The 14,347-nt window shown below is 43.0% G+C and overlaps 1 protein-coding gene across 1 annotated transcript; it reads left to right on the forward strand.

Annotated features, from left to right (window-relative positions):
* The first annotated feature begins 690 nt into the window (after positions 1-690).
* LOC148162523 (uncharacterized) lies at positions 691-13,627 on the forward strand. Its single transcript, XM_088018370.1, has 4 exons — positions 691-832; positions 8,909-10,840; positions 12,510-12,599; positions 13,572-13,627. The coding sequence occupies exons 1-4, from the start codon at positions 691-693 to the stop codon at positions 13,625-13,627; spliced, it is 2,220 nt and encodes a 739-aa protein (XP_087874496.1).
* The last annotated feature ends 720 nt before the right edge of the window (positions 13,628-14,347 follow it).

Raw genomic sequence — 14,347 nt, forward strand, 5'->3', positions numbered from 1 at the left:
AGCCCGGCTGCGGGCCTCGTCCAGAGCGCATGCGCGGGCCATCTGCGGGAGGGCGGTGCCTGCGCAACAGGCAGCACGTGCTAGCCAGGGTATGTAAGGGCGGGAGCCAGGGCAGCAGGGGCCAGAGACTCTCCAGGTCGCGGAGGTAGGTTTGGCGCAGGTGGGGGCGTGGGGATGCGGGTCCCGAGGGAGCGGAGTAGACTGGCTTGTGGGACGGGGGCGGGGTGTGAGCCGTGGGTGAGGAGACACTGGGCCCAGGGGATGGGATCCTCCAGAGTGGGGAGGGGGCGGGGTAGGCACGCAGGCCAGGCCGAGGTCCGGTGCCTGCAGGCCGGGCCCAAGCCACCGCCCTCGAGTGGAGCTCCTGGGCGTAGCCCGGCGCGCTCCAGGCGCCGCACAGCTTCCCTCTTGGCCTCCCAGGCCTCGGTCTTCCTTTGGGGCTGCTGCTGCGGCTCGGGGAGCCGAGACTTGCTCTGGCAGGTTACGGCCCCGCCCGTGGGCAGCGCTGCCCAGGTGCGCAGTGCGGTGCAGCCCTGTGTCCGCGATCCCGGCGAGCGGGAAGAGAAGGTGAGGACCCTGCCACCCAGCCTTGGGGTTCTGAAAGGGAACTAGGATGATTTCTCCCTTCATGGCAGCGCTGAGCGCCACTGTCCTTTCCTAAATATGAACACCTGTTTTTCAGCCTAGAAAATGAACTCTTCAGAAAACAACGCACATTTTGAGGGTGGTAACGCCAGACCCCTTTTTTATGTGCATGCCGTGGGCCAGCAGCCTTACCCGAGTCCCTGGTACCAGAATCCCACCTATAATCCATTCTCTGTTCCCGGGGCAGGTAAGAAATCCGAGTTCAGTGGGGTTAGGGACCCTCCCCTAAAGCAATACCTTAATCCACCACTTCCCTTTCCTCACCCTGTCTTGACACGAAAGAGATTATGGCAGCACACAGGGGCAGTGTTTGAAGTTCACCTTAATAGGTAAAATTGGAATTCTACCTATATGCCACTTATTCTGCCAAATACTGAAGTAGGCTCTCTCATTTGACCTCAACAACCCCCATCAGCTAGGTAATATTCCTGTGTTTCACAAGTGAAGCAACAGAGGCTCAGAGTCCCGGACTTGCCCAGAGTTAACAGAGGAGTCAAACCAAAATTTTATGAAACCAGTCTGGTAGAAGTACCTTAGAGCTCCTAGTCCCTATAATTTTTTCAACAAGGCCTAAAGATTCTAAGAGCTGTCCTGGGGAGGTCGAAAAAGTAGCTGGGAGAAGAATGATGAGGCTTAAATGTTTGGGAGGTAGACATCTAGGATTTCATGCATTACAGAGTGGGAGGGGGCTTTAGGCAGGGCAGGAGGATCCATGGAGTGATTCACCCTTCTCATGCCTCTGGTAGCAAAGATAATGTTAAATCTATTCTTCAGTGTACCCTGCTGTAGATAAAGTATGTTGTGTATCTTATGCAACTGTTTTCCAAGGAGAAAACTAGGTGTGATAAGGGCTGCTTTTGAGTCCATCAATCACTGATCCCACCTAAGTAGTAGAATCTTTAGTCCAAGGAGCTCCTAATGGCAGCCATTTTAAAATTGCAGTCTGAGCAATAAGAAATTTTGCCAGCATATGACCTGTGGACTTCAGCTCCTCACTGTGTCTGCAGCAAAACTGCCTGCCTGACATCTTTTGGACTTGTACCTCCACATGAGCTAGTTCTTAAAGAAATTTTTATAAACATTCCATTAGCTTTGTTTCTCTGGTGACCCCTAATTAATACAGATGTTGAAATGTGATTTTGGAGTGGTTCAGATGAAGGAATTGTATGAGGAAGACTCTTGAGGTCAGAGGGTGGGAAATTCCTGAAAGAAAGAAATGCATATTGTATCTTAAACTTGAATTAAAAGGCTGAGATTCTGTACTTGTGCACTTTTTTCATGTACTTCACCTTAAGGTTTAAGATATTTTGTCCTGAGAGCTGTGGTTTAAGAGAATTAAAGTGATGAGTACTGGGAGTTGGAATCAGAACTGTATTGTTTGTTTTGCTTGTTTGTTTTAACCGCAACCTAACTCAGGGATTTTAGTGAAGAAGAAAAAAAGTTTATACGATTCACTGTTTTGTGCAACCAAGAATTCCAAGAAAGAAGCCACTTCAGGCTGGCTAAATAGGGACTCCAAAGACATAATCCATATTAGAATCTGTATCCCTTTATTTCTAGTTTGGTTTTTCCCTAGGTTTTGACTCTCTGTATTGACCTCATTCTCAGTCATTTCAAAGTGGCAAAGACGGTTACAGCATTTGTGGGCCTGTAATGATTGCATGGCAGGGATCCCATAGAAGAAAGAGCCTTCTCTTCCAGTATTTCAACAAGAGTTCCAAAGCTGACTCCTGGTGGTTTGGTTTTGTCACATGTCATCCTTGTTCTACTTACCAATCCAGGAAGATGGACTCATCTCCTTGACCAGTCTAGGTTATATGCCCCATGTTGAAGGTGGTATGAGGCTGTCAGATTCCATTTGGACAGCGAAGGTCTCTCCTTTTTCAAAGGAGCTTGAAGGACCTATCGCCAAGAGAAGAATGGATGCCAGTACAGAAAGATGTTGAAGGTAATTTACATCATTTTTGGATAGAGTTAGTTAAGTAGGAAATGAGAGTAAGGTATTAGAACTTGTTAAATGGCTTGATGAAATTGTGTATTAAACAGCATGTCTGTCACAGCCAAGGATGTAAAGATGTTCCTTGAGGGAATATAACATGAGTTCAGTTGAGCAAGTGGACTCAAAGCATCCTGGTTGTATTAACCTACAGGGCAAATTATTGTAGTTTATTTTGTACCTAGTCATTTTGACTAGGAAGTATTCAGAATGAGAGGTGTAACTATTTTATGAATAACAGAACATCTCTTCACTTGAAACTGGCTTAAACTATTTTTTTTTTATTGAAAAACTAACCAAATACATGGGCTAAAAATTAAAATAGTATACAAACAAGGAATGAAATCTTTCCCTCTTAATCCCTTTTCCCAGTTTCCCAGTACCCTCCCCGAGGCAGAAAATATTGCCAGTGATTTGGGGATCTTTCTGGATATATTCTAGGCATATTCAAGAATCTCTAAACCTGTATTTTGTAGGCTTTATTTTTTAGAGCAACTTTGGGTTCACAACAAAATGAAGCAGAAGGCAGAGACTTCCCATATACCCTCCATCCTGCATAACCTCTCCCATTATCAACATCCCTCACCAGTGTGGTATATTTGTTGTAATCGGTGAACCTACAATGTTTCATTTCACCCAAAGCTTACATTAGGGTGTGCTCTTTGAGCTGTATGTTCTGTGGTTTTGGATAAATACATCATGAAAGCTCTCCACCATTATAATATTGTAATTGAATAGTTTCATTGCCCTAAAAATCCTTTGCCTGTTCACGACTCCATTCTCCCTAACCCCAGGCAACCACTTACTTTTTTTTAAGATTTTATTTCTTTGACAGAGAGACACAGCAAGAGAGGGAACACAGCAGGGGGGAATGGGAGAAGCCGGCTTCCCGCCGAGCAGGGAGCCCGACGTGGGGCTCGATCCCAGGACTCTGGGATCACAACCCGAGCCGAAAGCATACACTTAACGACTGAGCCACCCAGGCGCCCCCAACCACTTATCTTTTTACTGGCTCCATAGCTTTGCCTATTCCAGAAAGTTGTATCACTGGAATCATATAGTATATAGTTTTTTGATTGGCTTCTTCTACATAGTCATATGCATTTTAAGTTTCCTTACGTCTTTTTGTTACTTGATAATTCATTTGTTTTTACCGCTGAATAATATTCCATTGTCTGAATTATGACATACATCCACTCATCTATTGAAGGATATTTTGGTTTCTCCCAAGTTTTGGAATATGTTTAGTTTTGCAAGAAACTGCCAAACTTTCTTCCTTTCACACTATCTTATATCATTTTGCATTTGTTCCATCTTTCATTTCCACTAGCAATCCAAGTTCCTGTTGCTGCACATCCTCACCAGCATTGGGTGTTGTCAGTGTTCAGGATTTCAGCATTCTAGTACTTGTAGAGTATCTCATTGCTCAAATTTGCATTTCCCTGATGATATATGATATGGAGCATTGTTTTCATATGTTTATTCGGCAAGGTTTGTCTGTGTATTTTCTTTGATGAGGTGCCTGTTAAGGTCTACAGTCTCTTTTTAAATCAGGTTATTAATGTCTTAAGGGTTCTTTGTATATTTTGGATAACAGTCGTTTATCAGGTATGTATTTATAAATATTTTCTCCCAATCTGTGGCTTATCATTTAGTTGATAGTATCAGTATCTTTTGCAGAGTTTTACATTTTAATGAAGGTCAGCTTATCAGTTCTTTCTTGCATGAATCATGTATGCCACTGGTATTTTGTCTACGAAGTCATCACCATACCCAAGGACATCTAGGTTTTTCTCTTGTGTTATCTTCTAGGTTTTACAATTTCTGTATTTTACATGGAGGTCTGTGGTCCATTTTGAGTTTATTTTTGTGAAGGGTGTTTATTGCAAGGGCTGTGTCTAGGATCACTTTTTGCACATGTATGTCCAGTTCCAGGACGATTTGTTGAAAAAAACTATCTTTGCTCCATTGTATTGTCTTTGCTCCTTTGTCAAACATTGGTTGATTCTATTTATATGGGTCTGTGTGTGGGCTCTCTTTTCTATCCTACATTGATCTATTTGTAATTTCTTAAGTGTTTGGTAGACTTCACCAGTGAGCCTTTCTGGACCTGGCACTTTCTGCTCTAGGAGGTTATCAGTTAATTGATTCATTTTCTTTAATACATAAAGATCTATTCAGATGTCCATTTCTACTTGTATGAGTCTGGCCAACTTTATCTTTCAAGGAATTGGTCCATTTTTTGTAGGTTTTGAAAGTTGTGATAATAGAGTTCATAGTATTCTTTCCATCTTTTTACTGTCCGTGGGATCTGTAGTGATGTACCCTCCTTCATTTCTGATATTAGTAATTTGTGTCTTCCTTTTTTTTTTTACTCAGTAAACTGGCTAGAGGCTTATCAACTTTATTGATCTTTTCAACGAACCAGCTTTTTTGTTTTCCTATTGATTTTCTGTTGTCAGTTTCATTAATTCTGCTTTAATTTTCATTTTCTTTTTCTTCGGTTTTAATTTCCACTTCATTTTCTAGTTTCCTAAATTAGAGGCTGTATGATTGATTTTCAGAACTTTTTAATTTTGTAAATTTCCCTCTAAGCACTGCTTCAATTTTGAGAAGTACTATTTCATTTAATTCAAAATCTTTTTAAATTTCTCTTGAGAATTCTTCATTGATTCAGGTTTATTTAGTAGTGTATTTAATCTCAAAGTATTTGGGGATTTTACAGCTATCTTTGTTTTCTAAACTCAGTTGTAGGCTAAAAGCAGACACTATATGATTAATATACTTTTTAATTTGTAGAAATGTTTTCTGGCCCATGGTATGGGCTTTCTTGGTGCATGTTCCCTATGGGTATGAGATGCCTCTTCTGTTTGATGAAGTAGTCTGTGGATGTCAGTTATTTCCAGTTGGTTAAAGGTGCTGTTTAGTTCAACCATTCTTACTGATTTTTTTTTACCCACTGCATCTGTCCTAGTCTGATAGAGGAGTGTAAAGTCTCCCAATAGGAATAGTGGGTCATTCTGTTTCTCCTTGCAGTTCTGTCACTTTTTGCCTCACATAGTTTCACCCTCTGTTAAGGGCACACACTTTAGGGATTGTCATGTTTCAGTGAAGAACTGATGTTTCATGTAATGCCACTTTTTATCCCTGATCATTTCCCTTGCTCTGAAGTCTGCTCTGTTTGAAATACAGCTTGTCCACTGTTTTTTGATTAGTATTAGCACAGAACATCTTTCTCCATGCATTTACTTTTCATCCCTGTCTTATGTTGAAAGTGAATTTTTTTGCAGACAACATAGGTTTTGCCTTTTAGTATATCTTGTAATGTTTCCTTGATTGCCAGGCATTCTATACTGGATAAAAGGAACTGCTCTAAATAGGCCGTTAGTGACTTGTTAAGTTGTGGAGGTGGGACAGGGATCATAGTCATCTGGTTCTTGAAGGACTGATTTTAGGTCTCAGTCTTTTAGTGAGATTGTGCCTCTGGACTTTGAACTATGCATGTACTTCATCTTCCTCCTCCCATTGAATAGGGAAGGGTGGTTAGGGTGGGTTTGAGATAAGTATTTGCCTACCTCCTTATCAATTAGGCTCCGGTTAACTAGCTTGTCCTGAGGTCCAGTGTTGGTAGGAATAGAGTGCTCCTTATGTATGTCGCAGTGGTTTCTCTTCCCCACTCTTCCTGTGGGATTTCTTTCCTAGATTTACTGTAAGAAACTGGCTGAGCTACTATAGATAAATCTCAAAACAAAGTGCGGGGGGAGGGTTCCTTATGAATGGGTCCCCCTGAAGTTTTTAACTCTCAGATTTATTCATCCTGAGCCTGCAATTTGTCAATAACAGTTCAGGTTTCCCTACCCTACTACTAGTTCCCATGGAATTTTTATCTCTTGGGTTTCTGCTCCTGTAAGTTGTGCTTGTCTACATTCACATATCTCTCCAACATTGGGGATAGCACTTTGCCCTGTAACCTACTGCTGTGAAGTTATCTGGGAAAAATTCTTGATTTTTCAGTTGAGCTTTTTACTTTGTTCAGAGTAAGTGACTTCCAAACTTCTTCCATATTCTTCTTACGTGCAATTAGAAACTCTGCCAGCTTTAAACATTAATTAGACATGCAGTACACATAGTTGTACAACTGAAATAGAGGGCCAATTCATGCTTTTATAAAGAGGCTGATTTGGAGGGGTTTTGTTTTTTAATTTTTTTAGATTTATTAATTTATTTGAGAAAGAGAGAGAGAGCACAAGCAGGGGGAGCGGCAGGTAGAGGGAGAAGCACGCTCCCTATGGAGCAAGGAGCCTGATGTGGGGCTCAAACCCAGGACCCTGGCATCATGACCAAGGCAGATGCTTAACCGACTGAGCCACCCAGGCGCCCCTAAATCGGCTGATTTTGAATCAATATTAAATTCTCTTTGCCTCAGTACCCTCCTTTGTATAACAAGATGAATTGGTTTTCTTTTGCCTTTGGCCAACATTTCCCCATTAACCCCACCACCCAGTCCCTGATATACCTCTATTCTACTGTTTGAGTTAATCTTTTGTAGATTTTACATAGAAGTGGGATGATATGGTATTTGTCTTTCTCTGTCCAGCTTCTCTTAGGACTATGCCCTCAAGGTCCACCTATTGTCACAAATGGCAAGATTTCCACTTAAAAAACAAAAGGTTTTGGTAGCAGTGGAAGAAGTAGGGAAGGAGGGTGTCCCAGAAAAGTGAAGAGAAGTTAGCCTGTGAAGGAACCCACATATGGCTAGAGCATATAGGCTTAGTGGGAGAGTGAGATGATAGGGTGACAAATCAGAATAATGAGGGCTTTTATGGCATCCTAAGGAATGTGGTCATTGTTCCTCATTTCCTGACTGGCAGTGACAATACTTCGAATACTGTCTCTCAAGTGAGGGGTCACATTTGAGTCAGAGAGATCATTCTGGGAGTGCCTGGCTGGCTCAGGTGGGAGAGCATCCAACTTGATCTTAGGGTTGCGAGTTCGAGCCCCATATGGGTGTAGAGATTACGTCCAACAAAAGGAGGGAGGGAGGGAGGAAGGAAGAAAGGAAGGAAAATTCTGGAACTAATATGGATTACAGACCTGTGAATGTCAGGGAGATGGGTCAAGGAAGTTACTAGTAGTAGTTACTGAGGTAAAAACGTGGAGATGACTTAAAGTCCTGTGCATGGTAGCACAAGAGGGAAGGTATTACAAAGAGTAGCCATAGATTTTGCTGATTAGTGAGGGACAAAATAACAACTCTTAACACCTATGTTTCTGCAGTGAGTAGTTGAATAGGGACCTGGGATGGATGCTAGTGGCAGGGAGCTACATTAAGGTATTTTGGTCCATTGTATGATACAGTACCAGATGTATGGTAGGAAGTTATCTGACTCATGAACTTCATTCTGTTGGCTTCCAACCTTTGCAGACAATGTTGAAGTCCAAGCTGAGACCTGTCTGCTTCCTTTCTATAAAGAAAGAAACCCATATACTTTTATGTATAAATACATTAGGCCAGGCCCAAGAGGCATTTTGATGCAGTCTTAAACAGTGAAATTGAGTTCATAAGATCAACCTCAATATTGAGTAAATTGCCTGATGAACACTGATCTGAATGTAATTATTGCTTTTATATGCAAGGTAGAAGTTTTATCTTATCAGTTGTATAAATCTGTCTTGCAAAATCAAATGCCTTTCCCCATGTGACTATGTATGACAGTAGTGTTTCTGGCATTATTGGCACCATTATCCTGTTTACCCCTAAAGAGAGGAAAATGGGAGAAGGTGTGTGTGTGTGTGTGTGTGTGTGTGTGTGTGTGTGTGTGTGTGTGAATGAATGAATGAATAGTGCTGAATGAACAGGTTTAGAAAGGCTTGCTCTATCAGAGCTGACACAATTATTCTTACTTCAGCCACAACAATCCTGAATTATGCTTGGTGGGTGCTAGGTCTCTCTGAAAAAGAGTCACTACTAAGTAGGGGTGATTCATAATATGCTGACTATCTGATGGCCTGGCAACCAACCCATCAGACAGATGCTTGCTCTCGTGGTGAAGGAGGGTTCTGGAGGTCCCACCGTTCTGGGCACTGCACATTCCCTTCTCGAATCCTTGAGGATATCCAGGGAGAAGTGGGGGCCAGGAGCTACCAACTGGCATGGAAGAAACTGTGTATTTTACCAATCGGTGCGGCCACGTGACTGCGTACTGGCTGAATGTTGTGACTGGCTGCGGGAGACAGAGTGGCTAACTACCCGTGTTCTCTTCCTAGGTTTCAGAAATGGAAGTCTGTATTTCCCATATTCAGTGGTACTCAGTGAGTCTCCTGGCTTCCTCATCCCTCAGTCCCCGTTGCCCACTGCGCTTAACCGAAGACCCGTGTTTTGTAACACAGCACAGTTCCGGCAGTGTAGTGGCTATGGAAAGAAAACGAAGACGAAAGAGACTCAGACTGAACCTCATCAGGCTGCAAACCGGACTCGGAAACAAGACACCCACTCAGAAGGTGGTATGGTGACCAGTATCCCGACTTCTAATATTGACACAGAAACTGACAACATTCCTGAACCAACAGATGGGGTTTTTTCATCTGTTGCCCAGAAGCAGCAGCTACATGGTGAGAGCCCTTCTCTTAACACTGTGTATAGAACATCACCTCAAGTAAATTATGCATCTGGGAAAGGGAAAATGAGGCTAGAACAGAGCAAAGGATCCCCTGTGACACAGTTCTGGAAGACTTTGAAGGAAACTATCCGTTTGTATGTCCTAGCTTATGGTAAAGCCGTGCCAGACATCATGGTGCAGCACGGTGGGATGTCACACAGTTCTCATGAGAGTAGAAGTGTGCTTCGTAAGCGTCACGAGGGTGCAGATGGCATTACGTGTAAAGATGAAGAAAGCACTATCTGGTCGGAGCAGTGTCATGATGTAAGACGTGATGAGGTGGTAAAGTTGGGCTCCATTATGGACATGAACTTGGGTAAAGAAAAAGGCTACGCATCTGTTCCCCAATTCCTGTCCTCTCCAGATGAAGCGAAAGACAAAGATAAAGTCCAGGATACCCTGAACTCCAATCTGTGCCAGTCTTCTGGAGATAGCAATAAGCTCCAGCAGGAAAGGCCAATCTGTTCCAGCAATAAAGCCGTTGAGGACCTGAGCCTAGACTCCAAATCCCGGAGTCCCATTAGCTTTGGGGAAAGCATGCCAGACAATGGTAGTGGGGGCCCTGGCTTCGCTGTGAACGTGGACGAAGATGAAGTGGTAGAGAGCAACGGCTACGCTGAGAATTATGTCCTTCCCCCTACCTTCCTGGCCCGGTTCAGCCAGGTCACTGAAGGCATTCAATGTGATATGAGCCACTGGCAGGATGCAGAGCACGGGAAATCTCCTGAGTCCTCGCTAGAAAGCAGAAAGCCAACAGAAGAGGAGGCAGTCAGGTGTGGGGAACTGGACAAGGTGGTAGAGAGGGACAGCTATTCAAAGTGTGTTCCTGGCCCTGCCTGGTTGGCCCAGATGAACAGCAGGGGGGTGGATGAAGGGATTCAGTGTGATAGGAGCTGGTGGCAGGATGCAGAGCTGGAGAAATCCCCTGAGCAAATGCCTTGCAAAGATGAAGGGTCATCACCAGACTGCAAAACTAAGGGATCATGGAAGACCATCAGGAATGGGAAGTTGAAAACAGATGAAGAAGAAATGACCATGAATGATGAGACTGAGGAGGAGGATCGTGAGAACTTCAAAAAGTGTGCAAAGATTAAAAAAACTGTGAAAGGCAGGAAGCAGAAATCCCTGAGCAACTTCTCAAGCAGGAACACAGTCTACTTATTGAAGAAAAATGCTGCCTTGAACACTGTACTTCCCAAGGATTCAGAAGACTCTGAGTTGGAAGAGGAAGTTGAAGATGAAATGTATGAGACAGAATGCCTCTTTGAAGAAGTCAGTCCACTGGGCCCTGTGACATCTTCCAAAGGAAGGATTTATCGTGAGGCTGGCAGGATCATCAGGCTGCCACCTGAGTGCTCTCTCCCTCCCCAACTTATTGTGTGGCCCACCAGAAATAAGTACAGGTTAAAGCTTGGAGAATACGAGAGCATCCCCATGGTATGCGAAGCGACGGGACAGAATGGCAGGTTCCGAGGGGAACGTACCATGGCCATGCAGGAGGGACTGGAGTCCAACAGAGCCTCTCACAAGGCCTGGGAATGTAAGTGACTAACAGGCTCATCCTGTGTGGGTGTCTGTGGTGGTTCCATACTGGGTCCTGGATGCAAAGGCAGTCATAAATCAGTAGTATTTCTCCATTTTGAAAGTATGTTCTTCAACACCTGTCGGTGCTCATGTTTGTAGGATTGGCAGAGATCCCAGGTTTGAGGTCCTGCATTCTAGGAAAGTGTAATGTAATTTGAAACAAAGAGCGGTAGGAGATGATGGAGAGCTGGGTGGTGGTAAAGGACAGGGGCGCTGAGAGAGAAAAGAGTCATGGACATAGATCTAGATGGAGTTGCTGAGAAAGGGCAGTCCATGTGGAGGTGGTGAATTTTGATACAGATTTGGGGGCTGTGGTTTGGAGTGAGAAAGGAGACAGTAGCATGGGATCAAATGGGCAGCCAGGGCAGGTCAAGTGTGTTCCAGGGATTGAGCCTGAGAACAGCCAGCCAGAGGGGAGACCTGTGATGAGTTGGGAAAGTGGGTCTGAGCAGAAGAGGCTAAAATATTAGAAATTTTCCTTTTTAGATTTTTGTCCTGAAGGCAAGAAGGAGGTGCCAAAAGCAAACTGAATAGAGAAAGGCAGGAAGAAATGTGTTCTAGGCATCTTTAGCTGGTGGTACAGTGTAGGAAGAATTTGAAGCCTGTCTGTATGGATGAAATCCCTGTATAAAGTCAGTTTAACTGAACATTGGATATAAACTGATGAGGGTCCTAACTCACATGGGAGTAAAAGATATGCATCTCAGAGAATCCATTAAGAAAATTGACTCTAAAGAAAAAAAGGCTGGGGGGCACGCCTGGGTGGCTCAGCGGTTAAGTGTCTGCCTTCAGCTCTGGTCATGATCCCAGGGTCCTGGTATGCTCCCTGCTCAGCGGGAAGACTGCTTCTCCCTTTGCCACTGCCCCTGCTTGTGTTCCCTCTCTCGTTGTGTCTCTGTCAAATAAATAAATAAAATCTTAAGAAAAAAAAAGAAAAAGAAAAAAAGGCTAGGGTTTGAACTTGAATACCTAGAGAAAACGATAACCTCCATGGAAAAGTAAACTTGGGAAGGGAAATTGTTTTGCTTTACTGTGTGGTTGTCGGCTGGACTAGCAGGTCATGCACACCTGGTTGAAGCTTGAGTTTGGACCACTCTGTGTTTAGGGAGGGGGCTCAAATGAGTGGGAAGGGCCCAAAATAGATCCTGGGGCATGATTATATCTGGGGTGCAAAAATGAAATGAAGCGGGTAAGTGATGAATGGGATGCATAATGGCCCCTGGGGAAATTTAATTAAGTTCCAGTCTTAGTTTCTAAACCAAAACACTGTCCATCTTACCTTTGGTCTTCTCAAAAGTCTCATTTGCCTCTGCTGTCATGTCCCATCAATGTATAGGATGTTTTTTCTATCCTATCACAGCCCTGTGAAGAAAATAACTTCAATTTACTCTTGGTTACACGGTTAAGATTGTAATTTTCAGGCTGAATTGTCTAGATTGTGCCCTATTGTTTTTTTCAAATGATTTTTTTTCTGGACTGTAGAATCATACAGAATAGTATCTTGAATGATAGATTTTTCTTGAAAGACGTGGGTTTTTTTTGAAAGATGTTTTTTGGATTTCTGTTTTCCCTTTTGTTTTTAAGCAACTTGGGTAAGTTAATGCATGAGTCCCTTCTTCCCTCAGGTAACTGTGAGAGATGGAAAACCGAGGTACATTACAAAGTTTTGAACAGATTCGAGGCAGATGCTCTGTACTTGTGCAGCAGGTACAGAGGTTGGTATCTATCCTGTGTCCAATTTGGGTGTCACATGATTGGCTTTTAGGGCTTTGTTTGGGGTTTCCTACTCAGTGTGTGTTCTGCCCTCCAAAACTAACACAGCTTGTGGGCAGTGGAAAATGGCAGCATTCTGACTGCGTTTTAGACCTGTAGATCTATAGATCCTCACTTACAAGTAGATTGGAGCCAAAGCCTTTCAGTCCCGTGGAATGTCATTTTTATGCTGATTTTCCACGTTTAATTCCCAGGGCTGTTAATGGTAGTCTGTTGTGGGTTATATGGGATTTTGTAAGTTATCCTGGTGGCTTCACTTGAAGTGTCCCAGTTTAGAGGTGGTAGAGCTTGGTACTGGAAGTTCAGAGTCTCCCTTAAGGGGCTTAATAGAATGACAGGCTCGCCTTCAGACTAAGTTTTGGCATTAAGTATCCCTGCCCCACCTTCAACCTCTAGGCCTGGAGTGTCAGGGAGTAAGCAGTTACTGGCCTTTTAAAGGCCATCCTGCCTTGCAGTGGTTATAAAGGAAAGTCTGGTAACCAAGGCAAAAATGTCATGACCTTCAACCTTCTCCTAAAGGTGGAAACTAACGACATTAGTAATGATTCTCTGTAGATCTTGAGTCTGTTATAAATCAATTTAAGGAAATGTAGTATTCCATTGTTATTTCATAGGAAAGAAATTTCTTAGTTCCAGCTACATAATAGAAGAGCTAAATAGTATATCATCATGATGGCTTAAAGTTCCTTGATTTGAACTAATAAAGTGATTATACCAACAAAAAGAAAATGTGACATTGCAGAACCTTTGGAATTAAAAGGTATAAAACAGCAAATAAAGTCAATTGCATGGTTGTGTGATTCTCAAGCATTTTTTCCCATCTCAAAATGGCCACATCACTGGTAATACCACCAGTAGAGTTGGGTCATTCATGAATACTTCTGCCATGTATATTACTGTCTTATAATCTCCAGGGACCTTTAAATATGGGGAAAAGGATGGTGGAGTTGAGGATGGAATAAAGAGATGAAAGATTCCCCATAAACAGGAACTACTCTGGGAATGGTGAAGGTACCGTACTCATTTTGTATAAATGGAAACCAGGCATATGGTAGGTTCACTGATGGATACCATCCAGTCTGTAGTAGTGTCTTCTGTAGTTCCACCCATTTGTACTCCTTGAAACAAAGGAAGCTTTAGGGAAACAATTTTTTTTAAATATTTTATTTATTTATTTGACAGAGAGGGAATGCAAGCAGGGGAAATGAGAGCGGGAGAAGCAGGCTTACCACTGAGCAGGGAGCCCGATGTGGGGCTTGATCCCAGGACCCTGGGATCATGACCCGAGCCAAAGGCAGACACTTAACAACTGAGCCATTCAGGCACTCCAGGGAAACCATTGTTTTATGCTTTTAAAACCTAAGACCTAGATGGTCAACTTGTAATCAACAGTGTCTCAATAAATGGTAGAGTACCATAGAGACTAGGTACCAAAAAGATTTATATGTGGCTGAAGGCTCCCTATATTTGAAAGAACAAGGTATGGTAGCGTTCAGATGTGGGATTTTATTGTTGTGTGACCAACAATGCCTCTCTGGAGGCATATATGAGTATATATGCATGGGACCAGTCAGTGTTGTCTCTACTTAAGCTGTGTGAACATATATTTTCTGTATTTGTAACTCCTTATACTAACCTAATACTTCTGTAGGTAGCATAGTGAAATGTAAAATGTGATAGCAATGCTGTG

The sequence above is a fragment of the Eumetopias jubatus genome, unplaced genomic scaffold, assembly GCF_037043125.1.
Source record: "Eumetopias jubatus isolate StellerSeaLion01/CBP00866 unplaced genomic scaffold, mEumJub1_p1.0 scaffold_14, whole genome shotgun sequence".
In the NCBI taxonomy this organism is placed as follows: domain Eukaryota; kingdom Metazoa; phylum Chordata; class Mammalia; order Carnivora; family Otariidae; genus Eumetopias; species Eumetopias jubatus.

Excerpts from the sequence above, each read along its gene's own strand:
- LOC148162523 (XM_088018370.1), top strand. The coding sequence starts at position 691 with ATGAACTCTTCAGAAAACAACGCACATTTTGAGGGTGGTAACGCCAGA. Across the intron at positions 833-8,908 it reads ATTCTCTGTTCCCGGGGCAG|GTTTCAGAAATGGAAGTCTG; the intron begins GTAAGAAATCCG and ends TTCTCTTCCTAG. Across the intron at positions 12,600-13,571 it reads CTTGTGCAGCAGGTACAGAG|GGACCTTTAAATATGGGGAA; the intron begins GTTGGTATCTAT and ends TATAATCTCCAG.